The sequence below is a fragment of the Caretta caretta genome, chromosome 12 (assembly GCF_965140235.1).
Source record: "Caretta caretta isolate rCarCar2 chromosome 12, rCarCar1.hap1, whole genome shotgun sequence".
In the NCBI taxonomy this organism is placed as follows: Eukaryota; Metazoa; Chordata; order Testudines; family Cheloniidae; genus Caretta; species Caretta caretta.
Window position 1 is genome coordinate 18,482,225 of NC_134217.1, and position 20,113 is coordinate 18,502,337.

The 20,113-nt window shown below is 37.8% G+C and overlaps 1 protein-coding gene and 1 long non-coding RNA gene across 4 annotated transcripts in view; one reads left to right on the forward strand and one right to left on the reverse strand.

The window, feature by feature from the left end:
- The window catches only part of LOC125620858 (uncharacterized), a 48,875-nt gene extending 29,924 nt beyond the window's left edge, over window positions 1-18,951 (reverse strand). The window contains exons 1-3 of the long non-coding RNA XR_012664568.1: window positions 18,909-18,951; window positions 14,291-14,562; window positions 13,311-13,442 (exon numbers count right to left, since the gene is read on the reverse strand). This is a non-coding gene — a long non-coding RNA (uncharacterized LOC125620858). The remainder of the gene's footprint in view (window positions 1-13,310; window positions 13,443-14,290; window positions 14,563-18,908) is intronic.
- LOC125620853 (ATP-binding cassette sub-family C member 12) overlaps window positions 1-20,113 on the forward strand; it is a 117,547-nt gene that overhangs the window by 38,593 nt on the left and 58,841 nt on the right. For all 3 annotated transcript variants that reach the window (XM_048817047.2, XM_075118371.1, XM_048817048.2), the window contains 5 exons: window positions 3,120-3,227; window positions 6,298-6,561; window positions 7,299-7,370; window positions 10,413-10,537; window positions 16,330-16,402. In XM_048817047.2, coding sequence (XP_048673004.2) covers window positions 3,120-3,227; window positions 6,298-6,561; window positions 7,299-7,370; window positions 10,413-10,537; window positions 16,330-16,402 — 642 coding nt within the window. The remainder of the gene's footprint in view (window positions 1-3,119; window positions 3,228-6,297; window positions 6,562-7,298; window positions 7,371-10,412; window positions 10,538-16,329; window positions 16,403-20,113) is intronic.

The window sequence follows — 20,113 nt, forward strand, 5'->3', positions numbered from 1 at the left end:
TTATAGTACAGTATATCTTTGTAGAGTAGATCTGGATCCTCTTAAATTTACTTACTTTCCCCTAGGATTTTTAATGAATGGCAGCTCCAAAATTAACATAGCTTTCCTGTACAGATTGTACAGGGCCAGGGGCAGCAGCTTTGTGTAATTTTTGGTGGTGCCCAGAATGGGTCCAAGTTTGCCCCGCCTCACACACCTGCCTAAGGCTGTGGGAGGGAGTTTGGGTGTGGGAGGGGTGCGGGCTCTGGACGAGGGTGGGAGGTTGGGGTGCGGGAGAGGGTGAAGAGTTGGTGTTTACCTCGGGCAGGTCCCGAAAGCGACCCACACACCCCTCTGGCAGCGGATGCTAGGCAGGAGGGCCGGGGGGGGGTCTCTGCATGCCGCTGCCCGCAGGCACCACCCTCGCAGCTCCCAATAGCTGCAGTTCCTGGCCAATGGGAGCTGCGGAGTCCACGCTCATGGTGGGGGCAGCACATGGAGATGCCTCCTCCCGGTCACGCGGACGTGCTGGCCACTTCTGGGAGTGGCGCAGAGCGAGGGCAGGCAGGGAGCCACCTTAGCCCCACAGTACTGCCGGTGGTGGAGGCGGCGGCCAGGAGCCCATAGGCCCTTTTAAATTGCATGGGGGTGGCAGGTGGGGCCAGTAGACACTCCCGGGCAGGCGTGTGGGGACCTCAAGCAGGGCCGGGGAGAGACTCAGCCCCAAACATTGGTGGAACCGGGCCTCCAGACCCTGAATATTCCTGGAACCCCGGCACCATGGGCCCATACAACTTGCTGCACCTGTATTTGGCTAGTAAACCAGGGTAGCTTCTATTAAACACTGCATGGTAAAGATAAAGTTAATAAATTAAATTGATTATTAATTAGGGAAGCTTCTAAAAGAAGATATATGGTCTTTTAAATGCTTTAAAGTATTTTCTTAAATAGTAAGAAACTAACTAGACATTTGGGATCATTCACCACCCACTCCTTCCACACAGGACTCAATGCAGATTAATGCAAAATTCAGTCTGGTGAACAGCAAGATGCATTCCCCTTTAGAAAGCAGTCGCTAGGGAAAAGATGGAGGGCAGGAAGGGTAAACATACAAGCAAAGGAGGAAATTTTGTTTAAAAAAATCCCAGCCTGACATGTAGGGGGTTTATTGGCAAAAACACTGGACTACAAAATGAGTGAGGATGTACAAAAGGAAAGTCAAAGAAACAGCAAAAAAACAGGGAAAAAGATTCCATGTAATGCTGATAAAAGAGAATATAGCTTCTGATATACTATCAGAGTTTTGCCATTGACTTCAATGAAGCCAGGATTTCATCCAATGAATCTATATGCTTATATGTCCCCCAGCATACCAGTATCTGAACACCTCCTCCCAAATATTGGAAAATAGAAATAATAGTGTGGTCTCTCTCTTCCTCCCCAGCCTGTAGGAGATATAACCTGAATAGTTGATATGGTTTATGTGTTTACTGAGCAAACGGTGGTAAAGCTAAGCAGAAGGGATAAACATTGGATTTCATTATAAAGATGGTGAGATTAGTTGTCATTCTGACTTCTGGTAGCAAGTTCCATTGTCTTGGTCTAGCTCTTGTAAAGTTCGGCCTCCCATGTTGTTTGATGGTTTCATTGCTTCAGTGAGACATAGTTGTCATGGGAAGTCATGGCCATGGAGGTGATCTCTCAAGTAGACAGGGCCAGTTCCATGGAAGGCTTTGAATTTCAGGTTAGAAACCTTAAACTGGGGAGCTGGTGCAGAGTATTGCACAAAGGGGATGTATTTCACAGCAACCTATTTTGCTAAGCAGATCTGCTGATGCGTTTTGTAACAGTTGATTCTTCTAGATATGTTTCTTGTATATTTGTGAATAGTACTTTCATATTTTATGCTTTATATGTGGGAGTCCAAAGATTTCCTATGAGAAAACAAAGATGAAGAGTTTGGATAGGAAGTTGTGTGCTATTATATCAGAATCCTTGCCCTTGTGGGTGTTGAAATCTCCTGAGATGAGTCTTGTGAACTGTATCACCATGTGAGAGAGCATCTGTATCAGCTTCTCTGGGAAGCCTGGGGTGCCTATAAATTTGTGCAGAGGCTGCAGCTGTAACTAGTTCCTTCCACTGTTCACTCAAATTGGTTGAAAATTTTCCAACAGAACAATATTCTATTAGAAAATGCTGATTCAAGAGAACTGAAACATTATGCAGGAACATGTTGATTCCGTCAAAGTCTGCCTGCCTAGTTTCCTGCCAGTACAGACACTCCCAGTTCCCAGACTCCCCAGGCAGTTGTTTCCCGGGCTTGCCCAGATCCTTAGGCAACTCTTGGAATTAAGCAAGGAACAAGCAAAAATATTACCATCTTTTTATTTTGTACATAACTGCATAAACAGAAAATGCACAAAGACCGAAAAAAAGTGGACATAATACCAATTTTAAAAATGGCTAGTAAGCTAGAGGCCTCTTAATTACACATCAATAATCTCATTTATGTCTTATGAAAATACTGGGTTCATTTATTAGGGACAAAATGAAATGTTTCACTTATAAGTAAACAGGAGTTAGGCACTTGCCAACATATGTTTGCTAAGAATATGCCTGACTGATTTCTTTAAAGAAGTGACAAAGCATATGTAGGAAGGCAGGGCAGTGTATGTGAGTTACTTGGATTTCAGTGAAGCCCTTGACAAGGTATCACACAGGAAGCTTCTAGACAAGATAAAAAAAATGTAAGCTTCATTGCTAACATAGCAAGACGGATTGGAAGTTGGTTTGCAGGAAGGGTTCAGAGACTTACACTTAACAGGTCAAATTCCTCCCTCACCTAACTTCACTGAAATCAGTGGTAGAAGACCTAGGAAGACTCCTCAGACTGATGTTCCAGAAAGCTCAGTAATGGGACCAACGCCATTTTGCATATTCATAATGACTTGAAAAATGGAAGGCGTTGCATTGTGTTTTAGCCACTCACCTTGCAATTACGAAAATGAAAATCACACAAATTAAAAGCATATATTTGTTCCTACCCTGTAAAATATAATACAAAAATATATTTAGAATTTTTATGCAAAAGAATGGTCAGCACCAAAATAGTAAAAGCCTTTTTCCTTTTTCTTTTGCAGGCATTTAGTGTGATTGCCATGTTTAATGTAATGAAGTTTTCAATTGCTATCTTGCCTTTCTCAGTGAAAGCAGCAGCAGAAGCTAAAGTTTCCCTAACAAGATTGAAGGTAAAACATGGTTTTAAAATATTTAGGGAATTTTCTAGATAAGTGCAAACAAGGGTTTACCTATACAGGGAGTTATTCTGGAATAATTATTCCTGATTAACTCCCTATATGTACATACCATATTCCAAATTAGGGTAATCTACTTCCAAAGTGGTTAAAATTGAACCAGAATAAGAATCTTCTTAAATAAGAGCATCCACACAAGAAGTTAATCAGAAATAGCTCTTCTGTTTTAAACTCACACCCTCCCTTAATCTGAATTAATTTCTCAGTGCAGACAATCGCTTAATGTAGATTGTAATTTTACTTCTTGTTCAGAGCAATGGAAAGACTCCCATTGACTTCAATGACTTCATGCATTATAACAGGCTTTAGTTAGTAAATAAAAGAAAACTACACTAAACTACATACCTAATTCTAAAGAGAAAACTAAAAATGTGTATCTCAAAAGTAAAATTAAAAACAGAATAGTTATACATCAAATAACAAGCCACTACTGCCTTCTTCCTCTATTATTATTGTTAGTAGTAGTAGTATTGCGGCAACCAGGACCAGGGCACTATTTTGCTAGGTGCTGTACAAACAAAAATGTAACGAAGCAAGAGAAAAGAAGAAAGATTAAAAGAATCTGTTTACTGTTACAGTGCACTGGAAATAGTGAGTTTTTAAATTATTTTTAAAAATGGGAGCTAATCTAAAAGTTATTGTTGAAGCAACTTAAGTGAATCAATATGTTTATTTTTTATTTATAATTTTTTAAATCGCTTGACAGACCATTTTATATATATTGATATAAAAATGGGCTGTCAAGCAATTAAAAAATTAATTGTGATTAATTGCATTGTTAAGAATAGAATACCATTTATTTAAATATTTGTGGATGTTTTCTACATTTTCAAATATACTGATTTCAATTACAACAGAATACAAAGTGTACAGTGCTCACATTGTTTATTTTTGATTACAAGTATTTGCAATGTAAAAAAAAATAGAAATTGTATTTTTCAATTCACATAATACAAGTATAGTAGTGCAATCTCTTTATCATGAAAGTTGAACTTACAAATGTAGAATTATGTAAAAAAATGCATTCAAAAATAAAACAATGTAAAATTTTAGAGCCTGCAAATCCACTCATTCCTACTTCTTGTTCAACCAATCACTCAGACAAACACGTTTGTTTACAGGAAACGCTGCTGCCCACTTCTTGTTTACAATATCACCTGAAAGTGAGAACAGGCATTCTCATGGCACTGGTGTAGCCGGTGTCACAAGATATTTACATGCCAGATGAGCTAAAGATTCATATGTCCCTTCATGCTTCAACCAGCATTCCCTGGGACATGTGTCCATGCTGATGATAGGTTCTGCTCGATAACAATGAAATGCAGTGCAGATCGATGCACATTCATTTTCAGTATCTGAGTCAAATAAGATTGACAGACGGTCGATTTTCTTTTTTGGTGGGTCGGGTTCTGTAGTTTCTGCATCGGAGTGTTGCTCTTTTAAGACTTCTGAAAGCATGCTCCACACCTTGTCCCTCTCAGATTTTGGAAGGCACTTTAGATTCTTAAACCTTGGGTCGAGTGCTGTAGCTATCTTTAGAAATCTCACATTGGTACCTTCTTTGTGTTTTGTAAAATCTGCAGTGAAAATATTCTTAAAATGAACAACGTGTGCTGGATCATCATTCAAGACTGCTATAATGGGAAATCTATGGCAGAATGCGGGTAAAACAAAGCAGGGGACATACAATTCTCCCCCAAGGAGTTCAGTCACAAATTTAATTAGCGCATTATTTTTTTAATGAGCGTCATCAGGATGAAGCATGTCCTCTGGAATGGTGGCCGAAGCATGAAAAGGTATACAAATGTTTAGCATATCTGGCATGTAAATACCTTGCAATGCCAGCAACAAAAAGTGCCATGAAAATGCCTGTTCTGACTTTCTGGTTACTTTGTAAATAAGAAGAGGGCAGCATTATCTCCTATAAATGTAAACAAACTTGTTTGACTGATTGGCTGAACAAGAAGTAGGACTGAGTGGACTTATTGGCTCTGAAGTTTCACATTGTTTTGTTTTTGAGTGCAGTTATGAAACAAAAAAATCTACATTTCTAAGTTTCACTTTCATGACAAAGAGATTGCACTACAGCACTTGTATGAGGTGAATTGAAAAATATTATTTCTTTTGTTTATCATGTTTACAGTGCAAATATTTGTAATAAAAATATACACTGATTTCAGTGACAACATAGAATACGATATATGAAAGTGTAGAAAAACATCAAAAATATTTAATAAATTTCAATTGGTATTCTATTGTTTAACAGTGTGATTAAAACAGCCCTTATTTTTTACAGATAATATACTATATTTAGAATAATATAGTATATATATTATACATATAATATACTTGTAATATTATACAAGCTCTGAAATTTTCTGATTTCCAGTGCCTTCTTATGTTCTTATGGGACAATTGATTTGATTAGTTCTACTTTGTTCCACATAATGTGGCTATTGTAGAAACGCCTGGCCTCACTGAAAGAGAAATCAACCCCATTCACTGAATGGAGATACTGAAACAGCAGCAGATATTTCTAAAAAAATAATATATATAACAAATATCAAATAGTGTTATGTTGGAAATAGGTGTCTAAGACCCTGATCCTGAAAACAATTGGGCCTTTTATATGCCAAAGGATTTACATGCTGCTTCTCTTTGTATTAGAACTAGTCAGTGGACTTCTACTGTAACTAAACAAATTAATTGTTCCTGGTGAACCACAAATGGTTCAGAGGATCAGAGCACAAAAGATCAAATGTTTATCCAAATTCTTGAATCCCTAAAAGTGAAAATCTCTTAAGAATATTTTTTGCAGTATTTCTAAAGAAATATCTGCACTGATTCTGCTTCTATACTAAATAGTTTGCTAGAATCTCACCACATTTCACCAACATATTATCAGCAGTCAGCTCTATGCTGGATTAATCAAAAGAATAATATTTTTTCACTTTTCATACTTTGATAAATAAATGGCATTTTTATTTTTGTTCTCTTATTTTAGAAAATTCTCCTAACTGAAATTCCTCCTGTTTATGTAAAGCAACTGAAAAATTCAGAAAATGCTGTGGTAATGGAAAATGCTACACTGTCTTGGGAATGTATGAATGAACACAGCAGAAAGAACAATAATGAAAACATGAATGGGAAGACTGCTTTTCAATACCAACCAAAACCAGGGCCTGTCCTTCCTCACTCTGAGACATCAATCGGAGAGGAGGATAGTGCAGCCATTGCTTTATACAATTTAAGCTTTACTGTGAAGAAAGTAAGTTTGTAAGATAACAATCTGCCTGCAAGGATTTGGGTGCCCTGGGGCCCTTGCTATCTCTGCCTTGCACTGCTGAGCTAAGAAACAAAGGTTTCAATTCGCCTTCTTCCCCCAGACACGCACCTCTCTTTGCCCAGCATAGGCTTTCTAAAGCACCCATTAGACCACTAATAAATTATTATTTGTACTGCAGTAGTACCTAGGAGTCAGTCATGGATCAGTATTCTATTGTGCTAGGTACAAACACAGAACATGGTTTATAAAGTGCATATCTCAATACCAAACAATGACTGATTTTTATAAATAAATTCCATATCCAAGACTTCATTTATGCACCAGTCACCAGAATAGAGAATTTTTTTGTAAATTCCTTACATTAATGAAAAGGCTACAGCACTCTACACAGTAAAAAGAAATTAAAAAAAAATGTTCATCACTGCATTATTTAAAATACCACTTCTATAGGCTTCTATAAATCCAAATACAACACCTTTAATTTTGTCTTCTTGGGAGTAAAATATGCATTATGGCACTGATCCAAGAAAGAACTTTATCTACATGCTTAAAATTAAATGGTTAAGAGGTCTTCCTGAATAAGGATGCTTTCCTGAATTGGCAGGTGTGACAGGACATGAAATATTTGTTGCATGATCGCAGAACAGTAGGCAACATGATATGAGAAATTTATTACTTTACAAATATAGATCAACTATCTGCAAAATGTCTCTTTGTAGGGAAAGGTTTTGGGAATTTGTGGAAATGTTGGAAGCGGAAAGAGCTCAGTCATATCAGCTATTCTAGGACAGGTATGCTTATCACTGTAGAATAACTTCCATAATTATTTTTATTTTCCTTTTGCATGAGAAATATATATTTAACTGAATGTTTTGGTCCTGTTTGTTCTAGTACTAGAGTTCTAATTTAATTGCAGTTAACTCATGTGATTAACTGAAAAAAATTATTTGTGATTAAAAAAATTAATCGCAATTAATCGCAGTTTTAATTGCACTGTTAAACAATAGAATACCAATTGAAATTTATATAATATTTTGCATTTTTTCTACATTTTCATATATATTGTTTTCTGTGTTGTAATTGAAATTGAAGTGTATATAATTTTTTATTACAAATATTTCCACTGTAAAAATGATAAAAAATAGTATTTTGCAATTCACCTCATATAAGTACTGTAGTGCAATCTCTTTCTCATGAAAGTGCAGCTTACAAATGTAGAATTTTTTTTGTTACATAACTGCACTCAAAAACAAAACAATGTAAAATTTCAGAGCTTACAAGTCTACTCAGTCCTACTTCTTGTTCAGCCAATCGCTAAGAAAAACAAGTTTGTTTACATTTACAGGAGATAATGCTGCCCTCTTCTTATTTACAAAGTAACCAGAAAGTCAGAACAGGCATTTTCATGGCACTTTTTGTTGCTGGCATTGCAAGGTATTTACATGCCAGATATGCTAAACATTTGTATACCCTTTCATGCTTCGGCCACCACTCCAGAGGACATGCTTCCATCCTGATGATGTGCATTAAAAAAATAATGCGCTAATTAAATTTGTGACTGAACTCCTTGGGGGAGAATTGTATGTCCCCTGCTCTGTTTTACCCGCATTCTGCCATAGATTTCCCATTATAGCAGACTTGAATGATGATCCAGCACATGTTGTTCATTTTAAGAACACTTTCACTGCAGATTTTACAAAACACAAAGAAGGTACCAATGTGAGATTTCTAAAGATAGCTACAGCACTCGACCCAAGGTTTAAGAATCTAAATCTGAGAGGGACGAGGTGTGGAGCATGCTTTCAGAAGTCTTAAAATAGCAACACTCCGATGCAGAAACTACAGAACCCGACCCACCAAAAAAGAAAATCGACCGTCTGTCGGTCTTATTTGACTCAGATATTGAAAATGAACATGCATCGGTTCGCACTGCGTTTCATTGTTATTGAGCAGAACCCATCATCAGCATGGATGCATGTCCCATGGAATGCTGGTTGAAGCATGAAGGGACATATGAATCTTTAGCGCATCTGGCATGTAAATATCTTGTAGTGCCAGCTACAACAGTGCCATGCAAACTCCTGTTCTCACTTTCAGGCGACACTGTAAGCAAGAAACAGGCAGCATTATCTCCTGCAAATGTAAACAAACTTGTTTGTCTGAGTAATTGGCTGAACAAGAAGTAAGACTGAGTGGACTTGCAGGCTCTAAAATATTGCATTGTTTTATTTTTGAATGCAGTTTTTTTTTTAACATAATTCTACATTTGTAAGTTCAACCTTCATGTTAAAGAGATTGCACTACAGTACATGTATTAGGTGAATTGAAAAATACTATTTCTATTATTTTTTACAGTGCAATTACTTGTAATCAAAAATAAACATAAAGTGATCATTGTACACTTTGTATTCTGTGTTGTAATTTAAATCAATCTATTTGAAAATGTAGAAAACATCCACAAATATTTAAATAAATGGTAATCTATTATTGTTTAACAGTGCGATTAATCGCACAATTGATTTTTTTGATCACGCTATTGATTGCAATTGATTTTTTTAGTCGCTTGACAGCCCTATCTAGTACACTGGTTTTTGTTAGCTATTTTGTAAAAGGCTGGCACTGATGCTTAGGTTCTGAAACTATGTTGGATAAGTTTCTCTTAAGCCGCTCTTGGATGAAGTATTCACTTATGTATCTGAACGTAACTACTGCCTGTCCCTTAGGTATGTGACATTAAGGAATGTGGGTTGGGATCATAGTTTTATTTTGATCTTTAGGGCCAAGAAAGAGAAACTGAGCAAATTAATAAGCACCCTCAAAAGATGAAAGACTGATGTGGGGGTCTCAACATGAGAATAAGAAACGAATGCTATGGCTAAGATTTGCAAATATAGGAAGCTAACGTAAGACACCCAAATAAATGGGCTCATTTTCAAAAGTGGCAAGTGCTCACTAATTCTCACCAATACAGCTAGCCAGAAAACGGATATTCAGTTCCATAAAGAATTTCAAGGGTTTGGAAAAATTTTCATCCCAGATTGGTATGAAAATCCAAAACCTTCAAATTGTTCACAGATCTGGGAATCTGCAATATTTAGTTTCAGAAGCACCAAAACATTCCTGAAACAAAATAAGTTCTCTGGGCTCCCAGGCTCCACAGCTGCTCACCTGGCAGTCAGCCAAGGCACTGGAAGCCCTGGCAGGCTGCTGAGGAACCAGGGTTAACTGTGGAATCTGGATTCCCCAGCAGCCCACAAGCTGGGGTCCTGAGGAGAGTGGGAATTGGGCAGGGAGATAGGAAATCAGGTAAGTTTCCACTGCCTGGTTTCCATCAAAATTTCATTGGAATCATGTTACTGTGGAATATTCTGGTTTTGACAAATTAGCATTTTCCACAGGAAAAGGGTTCTGTTGGAAAATTTCTGACCAGATCTACTCATTTATTCTAACCTGCCCTACACAGGAGAGAAACTCCTCAAAGTTCAAGAACAATTCACACAATGATAACTATGGCCACTTGCAGTATCATGGATACTTACATTCTTCTGTCACTCACTTAGCCCTCCACTTCTCAGCTATTCCTGAAAAGGACCAGGGAGGTAAAAAGGGCACCATAGAGGAATGATTACAAGAGCCTTTGGGTGAATGGCCAGAAGAACCGTAGGTCCTTCTTAAGTCATGTTCTAGATACCTGCTGTTTATACAATGAAGAATTACACTCATAACACATTAGCAAAATGACCATCCTTGCTGATTGTATTTTGAGTCAGGTTATAACGACGATTAGAAGACCTCTATAAATTTTTTTTAATTGTACAATCTACTTGTTTCAGATGTACTTGTATGATGGGACAGTAGGTGTTGATGGAACATTAGCTTATGTGTCACAACAAGCATGGATATTTCATGAAACTGTTAGGCAGAATATATTATTTGGAGAAGAATACAATGAAGAAAGGTAATTATTGGAATACTTAAATCTTACCAATACTTATTTACTCTAATGATAAGCTTCCATATTTGATAGCTGAACTTACATATGTGTACACACACTCACTTGTCTTCTTTTGTGGCTAGGGCCCAAAGCCTCTGAACATGAGGTTTCCCTCACTCTACTTGATCCCATGACTAATGGGGAGGAGAGGGCATTATTTGACTTTCACCATTGCCTTTATTCTGGTTCATTTCCATAGAACACCTATAATTAATCATGGCCCCACACATATGTACTCCATGGGAGATCACACCTCTGAGTTCCAATGTTCCTATCCACACCCAATGAAACTCTGTACTCCTGCTGCAACCATCAATGCCAAATATTATCTTCCAAGACATTAAATCTACAACTAGTCATCAGTGACTGCTGAGACGAGATGTATGCAACATTCTCAGTCACAAGATATATAGTATCACCTCTTTGATGCTCCCAGCCTCAGTTAGCTTTAGAACTAAAACTTCCAGGTTTCTCATATATATGGACTTCAGATATTGTCAACTGAAGGATCAGGCTGGTCAGTTATTTTAATTTTGTATATCTCAAAAGGCAAATGGACTATTTAAAAAGTTAGGCTATAAATGGTCATTACTTTCTTTGTGACTGACCTAGACTATGGGATATTTTCATTTTTCAGGACTGGTATTTACACATTATAATGATGATTAAATCATCACCTTACTCCTGTTGTCATGTACCATGTGTTCAAATTTCAGCTGCCATAGCATGTGACTAAAACTAAGAAGAAAATAAATGTGTTAAATTAGCCATAAGCTAAATAACAGAAATATCCCCAGAAATCAAAAGCAGCAGTTCATGAGTTCTCATATTACTAACTGATGCAGTGCAGTCAGTGTATATTGCATTTAGTTTTGTGAGACTATTTAAAAAAAATTTTTTTAAATTAGTTATAAACAACTAGGAAATGTATGGCATTCACTTTCTCCATTGATGTTGAGTCTTTGCTCTCTACGCAAGGTTAAGACTAAGAGGAAACCACATGGGCAGAGTTGGGGTTCAAATAATCATATTTACTACCTATAATCAAACATGCAAGGCCTAGTACATATATATGCTGCTGATGTGTTAGGGGTCTACTGCAGTAGAAGACAGGCAGGCCCACTAGAGGCCCCCCAACTATTTAAGGTGATAGCAACCAATTGGTCTGTCAGCATTATTCTGTTTATCTTCAGGACATGGTGTAAAGCTCATCTAGTTATTAAGGCCCAGATTTTAAAAGATATTTCGGCACTGCTCCACTCCACCTTGCAAGGCCCTACATGATTTAGATGGCTAAGTTCCATTCACAAAGTCAATTGGACTTAGTCTCCAAAGTGCCTAATGGCCAGATTTGTTAAGGTATTTAGGTGCCTAAAGATGCAGATAGATGCCAAATAGGATTTTCAAAAGCACCAAACTGCCTAACTTCCATTGAAATCATGCCTGGCCTAGAAACTTTTGAAAATGGGACTTAGACCTGACAATGGTGAGCAGAGCAATACCTAAATACCTTTAAAAATCTGGGCCTCAGAACTCATTTGTGCCTTAAAGGCACAGCTCTTCCCGGCATGAGGGGGAGGTGCATCATTCCAGGGGAAGCACTAGGAAACATTCTGCCTTAGTGAATTAGAATGCCTTCTAGCACTTCTGATCTGCAAGGGGAATACACCCTTCTGTGCATGCAGCATATTCCTCAGTACCCACTGGTCCTACACTATGAGCTCATGCTATGGGCAAGGCCGAGTTTTCACCTCTTTTTCTACTCCCTAGGGAGGAAGCAGTCCCGATGTTCCTCTGGTTTTGGACTGAGACTGCAGGGAAATGGGTTTTATTTTAGTTCATGTAGTGTGACATTGCCATATATGTTGTGCTTTGTACATAGACTTAGAACACATTGAATATGCCTTTCAAGGTGCACACCCCCCTCTTTTAACAGCCACATGGGCTGCACATGTCCTTCCCTTTCTGGTCATGCAGGCTGCATAAACCCTTCTGTGCCCTTGCAGTTTTACTCACCAGCCTGGGGAATCATCAGCCATGCCCAAATCAGCTTTTAGCCCTTCCCTCCTGGTTCCATTTTTTTGTGCAAACAAGTCACAAAAGGAAAACAAAACTTCCAGCTGGGGCTTTCTACCCAACCACAACTAGCAGGGCTTCCCCCTGGGAGTATCCCTTCCTCTGGGACTACTGAGGTAGGCTATCCCTTCCTGCAGATTCTCTCAGCTGTCCCATTTTTCTTGCAGCTCTTTAATAGGGAACACCTGTTTCCTTCGCAGCTGCATTTGAATAGTTAACATGGCTGGCTGCCCCAGGCCTCTGGCCCTTAAAGGGCAGGACAACCTGTTACACACCTGATGCATATGCCTCTCTCCTTTATATTCTCATGGGCCACACATATCACACAACAGGACACTCTAATATGTGAGAGGAGGCTTTTTAAATCCAAAATGGGAACAAATTAACTAAATTAGGAGACTTCAAACCAAAGAAATATGGAAAAATGTAGAAAATAAAGAACTCCTGTAAATATCCATAAACTTTCCTCTGCATTCCTGCTACTTATCAGTGCAGCATTGCATAAAACCAGCAAGTTCCTATCCCTAAGTACTAACAAAAGCTACCTCTGTATTGCTAATAACTGTAGTTCCAACCTTGTTCAGTCATACTTATATGGATAATAGATAGAGAATCCCTGTGCTTATTTAAAAAAAAAAAAAGACTTGTTTCAGTGTCTCACCTGCCAAATCTGGCTAGATGCTGGTGGGCAGCCATGCTTGTCAGATGTTCATTTTCTTCAATACCTGCTATTGCCTTCAACCAGCAAATTCGTGAAGTTGAGCCATGTGGGAAATGGAATGAATTTGCCTGTCTATAAATTTCAGATAAATGTTTCCATTAGACATCCCAGACACATGGTTTGTATTTAAAAATTCAAGAAGTTACTTTCCTTAAATAGTTTAGTAACTATTTTATCAAAACATATAGACATAGGAATATCAGAAAAAGACATTTAATAGCCATGTCCTATGGTATTCATATATTACAGCAATTTTTGAAGCAGCATATCAAATTCTCTGGTTCTTCTTAACTTCCATTTACCAATTCCTGAAAATGGCTCCAAAGAATACTGGTTTTAGATTATGAAGAGTTACATGTAGTTAAAAGGCAATAAGTATTCTAAGAATATACACAAATTAAACAAAAAAAACTTCTTTTACTATTAGTTAAAGTAACTCATCAATAAACTAAACCATAAAATCATTAAAAAGTACAAAGTTAAAGACTAAAAAGGATTAAAAGATTATGAAGTCAAGTACTCCCAAGTTTGGAAATGCCAGATCGATTGTTGCCCATGCAACCTTTAATTCGTCCGCTTGTACTATTTAACTAAAGCACTTGCATATTAGCTTTCTTCAATATATATCTGGTTGCCATTCTTATCTTTCGAATACCATGTTGACCAATATATAGAAAGGAATTAAATTATATTGTAGTCAGAACATGTTTTTTGGTAATTAAACTTCAGTTTTACTACAACTTCTAAATTACTTCTTTTAATTGTCTGACAGTGAAAACTGAGTAGGGATTTGGACCTATAATTTCCCATGTATTTAAAAAAGCTGGAAGTATTCATAAAGTCTCAACCTCCAATTTGAAAGAAACATGTAAACAACATATATGAAAAGTAATTTTGTATCTGAGAAAAGTAACAATTACCCTTTGAAAAGACACAGTGTAACTTGCCACAGGACAAGTCCAAAGAGCAGTCAGCTTTCATTCCAGTTCCTCCTGGGATCCTTCACTGTAGTAATGTCCTGGTTGTCTGAGGTAAATCAGTTATCACAGGCAGCAGTTGCCATGACAACCAAGGCACTAGTGGCTCTCCCCAAGTATGCAATTGAACTGGAGGGAGTGAGTGATGAATGGCTGATTACCTCTCATGTCACAATGTTACTGCTCAGGCACCAGCAGGGTGCAGCAAATGCGTGCTATGTGGGGAAGAAAAACAGGACTTCTAGTGGTTGTTTCCCCAAATTTTCTAAGAAACCAGCATACAAACACAAAATACAAATTGGAGATAATTTCACAAACATATTATTAGTAGCTGAAATTTGGTTCAAATTCCCCATGGCATGTTTACAATAAAGGGTTCTGAAAAAAGGTGAGACAGTGAGGTATAGGCCTTGTAAAACAACATTGGGATGCAACAACTGCAAGACCTTAATGCAGTAGTATTTTCTTCCAGGAGAACCAGAAGATTCAGAACATATGGCCATTACATAAATTTTGTAGGAACTATAGAATGTTTTATAAGGCATTTGGTGCAACTGATATGGAATACTGCTCACAGAAACAGGGCTGATAAATGAAATTTTAGTCATTCTTTGCAAAATATGGAATAAAAATAGAGCCTAAGATTAATATTTGCAATATAATCTTTCAGTAGTAAAAAAAACAATTCCTTTTAATATCTGAGACCAATTCTGGTAGGTAGACACCTAGCCCATCCTCTCCAGAAAGAAGAACAAATTTTGCATGTGTAGGTTGTATATAAGATTGCACTTTATCCTTCTTGTTTTTCGGTACAAAGTTTTAAACATTCAGAACCTGACTTTCATTACACTAAGGCCACTGTACACTGCAGTGTAAAGGTGCCCTAAAGTGGCCATCAATGCAAACTTATGCCCTTTTAGATTGTAAACTCTTCAGGACAGGGACCATGTCCTTATTATGTTTGTACATAGCTAGGCACAATGGGATTGAACCTCTGGGTGCCACCACAATTCACATACATTATAATACTACTAATAAAGTAAGGCAGGCGCGGGCAAACTTTTTGGCCTGAGGGCCACATCGGGATCGTGAAACTGTATGGAGGGCTGGGTAGGGAAGGCTGTACCTCTCCAAACAGCCTTCCCCCCTGTCCCTTATCCACCCAATCCCACTTCCTGCTCCCTGACTGCCCCCCTCAGAACCCCCATCCATCCAATCCCCCCTGCTCCTTGTCCCTTGACTGCTTCCCAGGGCCCCCTGCCCCTTATCCAACCTCCCCGCTCCCTTACCATGCCGTTCAGAGCAGCAGGACTGGAAGCCACGCCGCCTGACTGGAGCCAGCTGCTGCCCTTGTGGCGGCGTAACTGCGGAGGAGGGGGGACAGGAGGGGAAGGGCCGGGGGCTTGCCTCCCCGGCCGGGAGCTCAAGGGCCAGGCAGGATGGTCCCGCAGGCCGGATGTGGCCCGCGGGCCATAGTTTGCCCACCTCTGAAGTAAGGCTTCTGTACACTGACAAAGTGGTGTAAAAAATCTCTAATGTAAATGAGAATCAGATTCAGTATTTGGTTGGTCAAAAGGCTCAACATATAGCAAGCAACTGTGATTCAGTGCTGAGAAATCCAAATTAAGTCTAATCTCAAATTCCTACATTTTTGGATTTGTACGTGAGGCTGGAATTGCAGATTTGATGCTCTTGGTCTCAGTTGGAGGTTGTAGAGTGCAACATTGTATATCTGCTCATATGATGATATTGTATAAGAATTTCAAAGGCAACTGTGTCACAGTATGATATAACTGTAACTTCTACACACAGAAAACAGGGGGGAAAGGGCTGAATCTGAATTATTATATCATGGTCAGTGAATTATTATGGTTCAAATCGATATATTTGCAACAAAGATACTATGGTAATTCAAAATACATGAGATTTTGTGCTGAAGAAAATTTTTAGGAATTAAACAATGTTGAACATTCATTCTTTAGGTACAATTATGCAATCAATGTGTGCAGTCTGAAGTCAGATATGGAATCTCTTCCTTATGGAGATTTGACTGAAGTAAGTCTCATTATGCAATCTAGTAAAATATTGGCACATATTATGGAGAGCTGTTAAACTCTCCATAGTAAAAAGCTGACAATAGAGTCCCATATTGTCCAATTTTCAACTCACTTTCACTCCAGTTTACATCCCCCTCCAAATTTTTTTTTTTTTACATTCCACACTAAATCCCAGGCTAGATTTTTTTTTCTGATTTTTTTTTTAAAGTTTTAGAGAAAGGGGATTTCAAAATATTTTTAAAAATCATAGAATATCAGGGTTGGAAGCGACCTCAGGAGGTCATCTAGTCCAACCCTCTGCTCAAAGCAGGACCAATCCCCAATTTTTGCCCCAGATCCCTAAATGGCCCCCTCAAGGATTGAACTAGCAACCCTGGGTTTAGCAGGCCAATGCTCAAACCACTGAGCTATCCATCCCTCCCCTCATATTTCTAGTTCTATGGTTGAACAAAATAAATTTTACAAATATGAACTGAATGTAAACCATGCACTGTGATCTTTCTAAGATTGCAGACAAGCTGAATACATCCTGGTAGTGTGATTATCCCACAACCCAAAGCTTATGGCTCCACTATCCTAGGAGTAAAAAAAAATTCGAATTGAGCCCTATCCAACTGCCAAGCCCCTATCCAGCTTCCCAACAGCTTCTACAAAGTAGTTCTGTGTTGTCAAGTCAAAAATCTGCAACATACTGAAAATGTGGGGGCAGCATAAAGTATTTTTATTCTTTATTAAACTTTTTCAATTTTTTTTTTATAACAAACCAAACAAGTTCTAGGTGCCAACATATAAAACATATAAGTACAAAAGTATTATACACCACAAAAGAGAAAATACCCCCCAATACTCATATTCCCATATATTCCTAGCACACAAATTTTATGGCCCATATGAAACAGACAAAGAGCAAAGGGACAGGGAAAGATTATGGATTTATCTCCCACCTTCTTTCATCCAGACCAGTATAAAATAAATTAATTTAATATGAAAATAAATAAAGGGACCACTGTATTCTTTGTATTACTCATATTTGCCTGTATTTTTAATGTTTAAATGAAGCTGCCATAGAATTTTGAGTCTGTGACAACAGAGTGCTTCTGCATAATCCAGAGATCCAGTTTGCCACAGAGTATACAGGGTGATAGGCAGCAGTGATAGTCTATCTGCTACCAGTATGTGCACACATATTCCTACTACCTGGGTCAGGAGCACTCTCAACTATCAACCATGCTATCTAAGTGTTGCTCTTGTGGCCTAAACTAAAGCCTGCTGAAGTCAATTGAAAAACTCACCGTCAGATCATCAGGATTTGAATCTGGCCCTAATCCTCAAGAAAGCCTTAATGGACATAAAATAACGTTATGCTGCTGCTTAAAGAAAAGAAAAGAAAAAAAAAACCCAAGTGACATCTATTTTTTATTAAATGAAAAAAATCAAAGTTGTGTTATAGGAGTAATATCTGTTTTACATAAACATTCTTAACACAGCTGACATAACCCTGAAAAGCATCCTCCAGCAGAAAAAAGGATGACTGATAATTCACTGTATGTATTTATTTTACAAATTTCTACTGTAGTAGTTCTATAATTCAATGCAATAGCACCCACCTCTTCAAATACTTTCAATAGTTTGTCTGGGTGGTTTCTAGACTTCCTGTACTGGATCTGTTACCAAGGCTAAAAAATATCTTCTTTGTAGCACATTCTCAGGGCACCATAGCCCCAAAAATATTACAATTCACCTATTACTGTTTGTCAGCTATCCTGTCAATCATTATTTGTTAGTGGGCCTTAGAGTCCAATTTGACTTTCTTTTTATGTTGTCTTCATCAATTGCAGGTCACATTTGTGACAGATTATTCCCCAAATGGGTGAGAATTTACTACTCAGAGCCTTTTGTAACATATCTCTTGTACAGTATCCTCTGGAGATGAAGTTGTACATAAATAACTGTGCACCTAGCTCTCAAGTCCTGTAAGGAAAATGGGTTCATGTCCTCACAGACATGGAAACAAAGACATACTAGCTGAACGAACATAGAAGAGTTCGCTCCAGGTCTTTAAATATACAAAGAAGCCATTATCTTCTGGAAACAGATTTGGGAGAATGGTAGTATTCCTTTAGCTGTTTCACTGCAGAGACCATGTTCCTGTGAATCTCCGTAATTACTGTTTGCCAGTCATTTATAACTGATTCCTGACTCAACGGTGTAAAATGAAGTCAATGGAGCTATATCAAGTTACAGCAACTGAGTCTCTGACCCTGAATTTTTAGATCAATATTTCTCAACTGGTGAATTGCAATACCCAGGAGGGTCATGGAAAGCAATTAGGAGGGTCACAAGGCATTGAAAATTTTATTACAATCTAAAACAAAGAAAATCTCCAATCCCTACTTGCTATACACCTTTACACTTCAAGGTCAAGTATTCTCTTTCAACCTCCTGAAATACATACACAAATAAATTATACAAGTTTATAGCTGATATTTAAAAATAAAACTTACTTTTATCAAAAATGTAAGGGGCTCATGAAAATCTTGACTTCAAATAAGGGGTTGCCAACCTGGAGAAGTTGAGAAATAAGGTTTAGATAACACAGATTTCCTTTTTGCAATGAAAGCTTCACCCCTTATCTCTTTTTCGTCAGTCACTTTTCTGAATTGTTCTGGTTTTGGTCCATAAAACTAATACTGATAGTACTGATGATAAAAAAATTGTAATAGTTTAACTGATGGATTTTGCATTTTTTACTGTTTGCTTGCTATCTGGGAACAGATCATGAAATTTTCAAATGTATTCATTATTTGAAATTAGTCAGAATTGTCTTGGTCTGCAAATTACAGTTTGCAGTATTATCTGCAGATTCAAAATACAAACTGCAAATATTACAAAAAATGCACAAATTGTGAATTGTGTGTTCAACAGATATAGCTAACTCAACTTACCAACTAGCCAAACAGCATGAATTTCAAGTTGTATAAGTTTAGTAGTCACTGTTTACACTGTTCTGATTAGTCATTGAAGTGATCCAATCAGGGAACAGAAACAGTACCACCTGACCTCAATCACCTTCTCCTCCTTCTTAGGCTCTGAACCTCTTGACACCTTAAAAATCTCTTTTATAAGCTGCTGTAGAAAGTTTCTTTATATATATGTCTTAAATGTATGTCTTAGTGGGACTCACATGATTGCACCTTGCACTTGTATTTCAGGGTTAAGAAAGGCATAGGTTCAAATTAAACATCAAGATTTGGGTAAACACTAACGTTAATGCTCTCATGTGGTGTTGAGGCTAGAGTATTGTTAAAGGTGGGGACCTTGAGATTGTGTTAAATCATATTCCTTTTTCCATATTTGGTGGCTGTCCCTGTGGAAGTTATAGAATCCATGGCACCTTTTAAAAAGTAAAAGGTAACTCTACTGATCCAACTAACTGTCAGTGAAACAGATTCAAACTGTGTATGAGGTATTATTAAGTGTACAATAGTTGTCATACTTGCCTAATCACTGCACTATCAGCATCCGATCCATTACTGTAAAGTGCTTTGATATACCTTGTATTTGAAAGGTAATATTTAAATTAAGACACTATGCTGCAATTTCTTATCAGAACCTCCTGTTATTCTTTTCCATATAAAGTGGTCCTGTAGTACCTTTGGACTACTACACAGAGAGGTTCATCAGTTTAATGCTCCTTCCTGTCAGAATT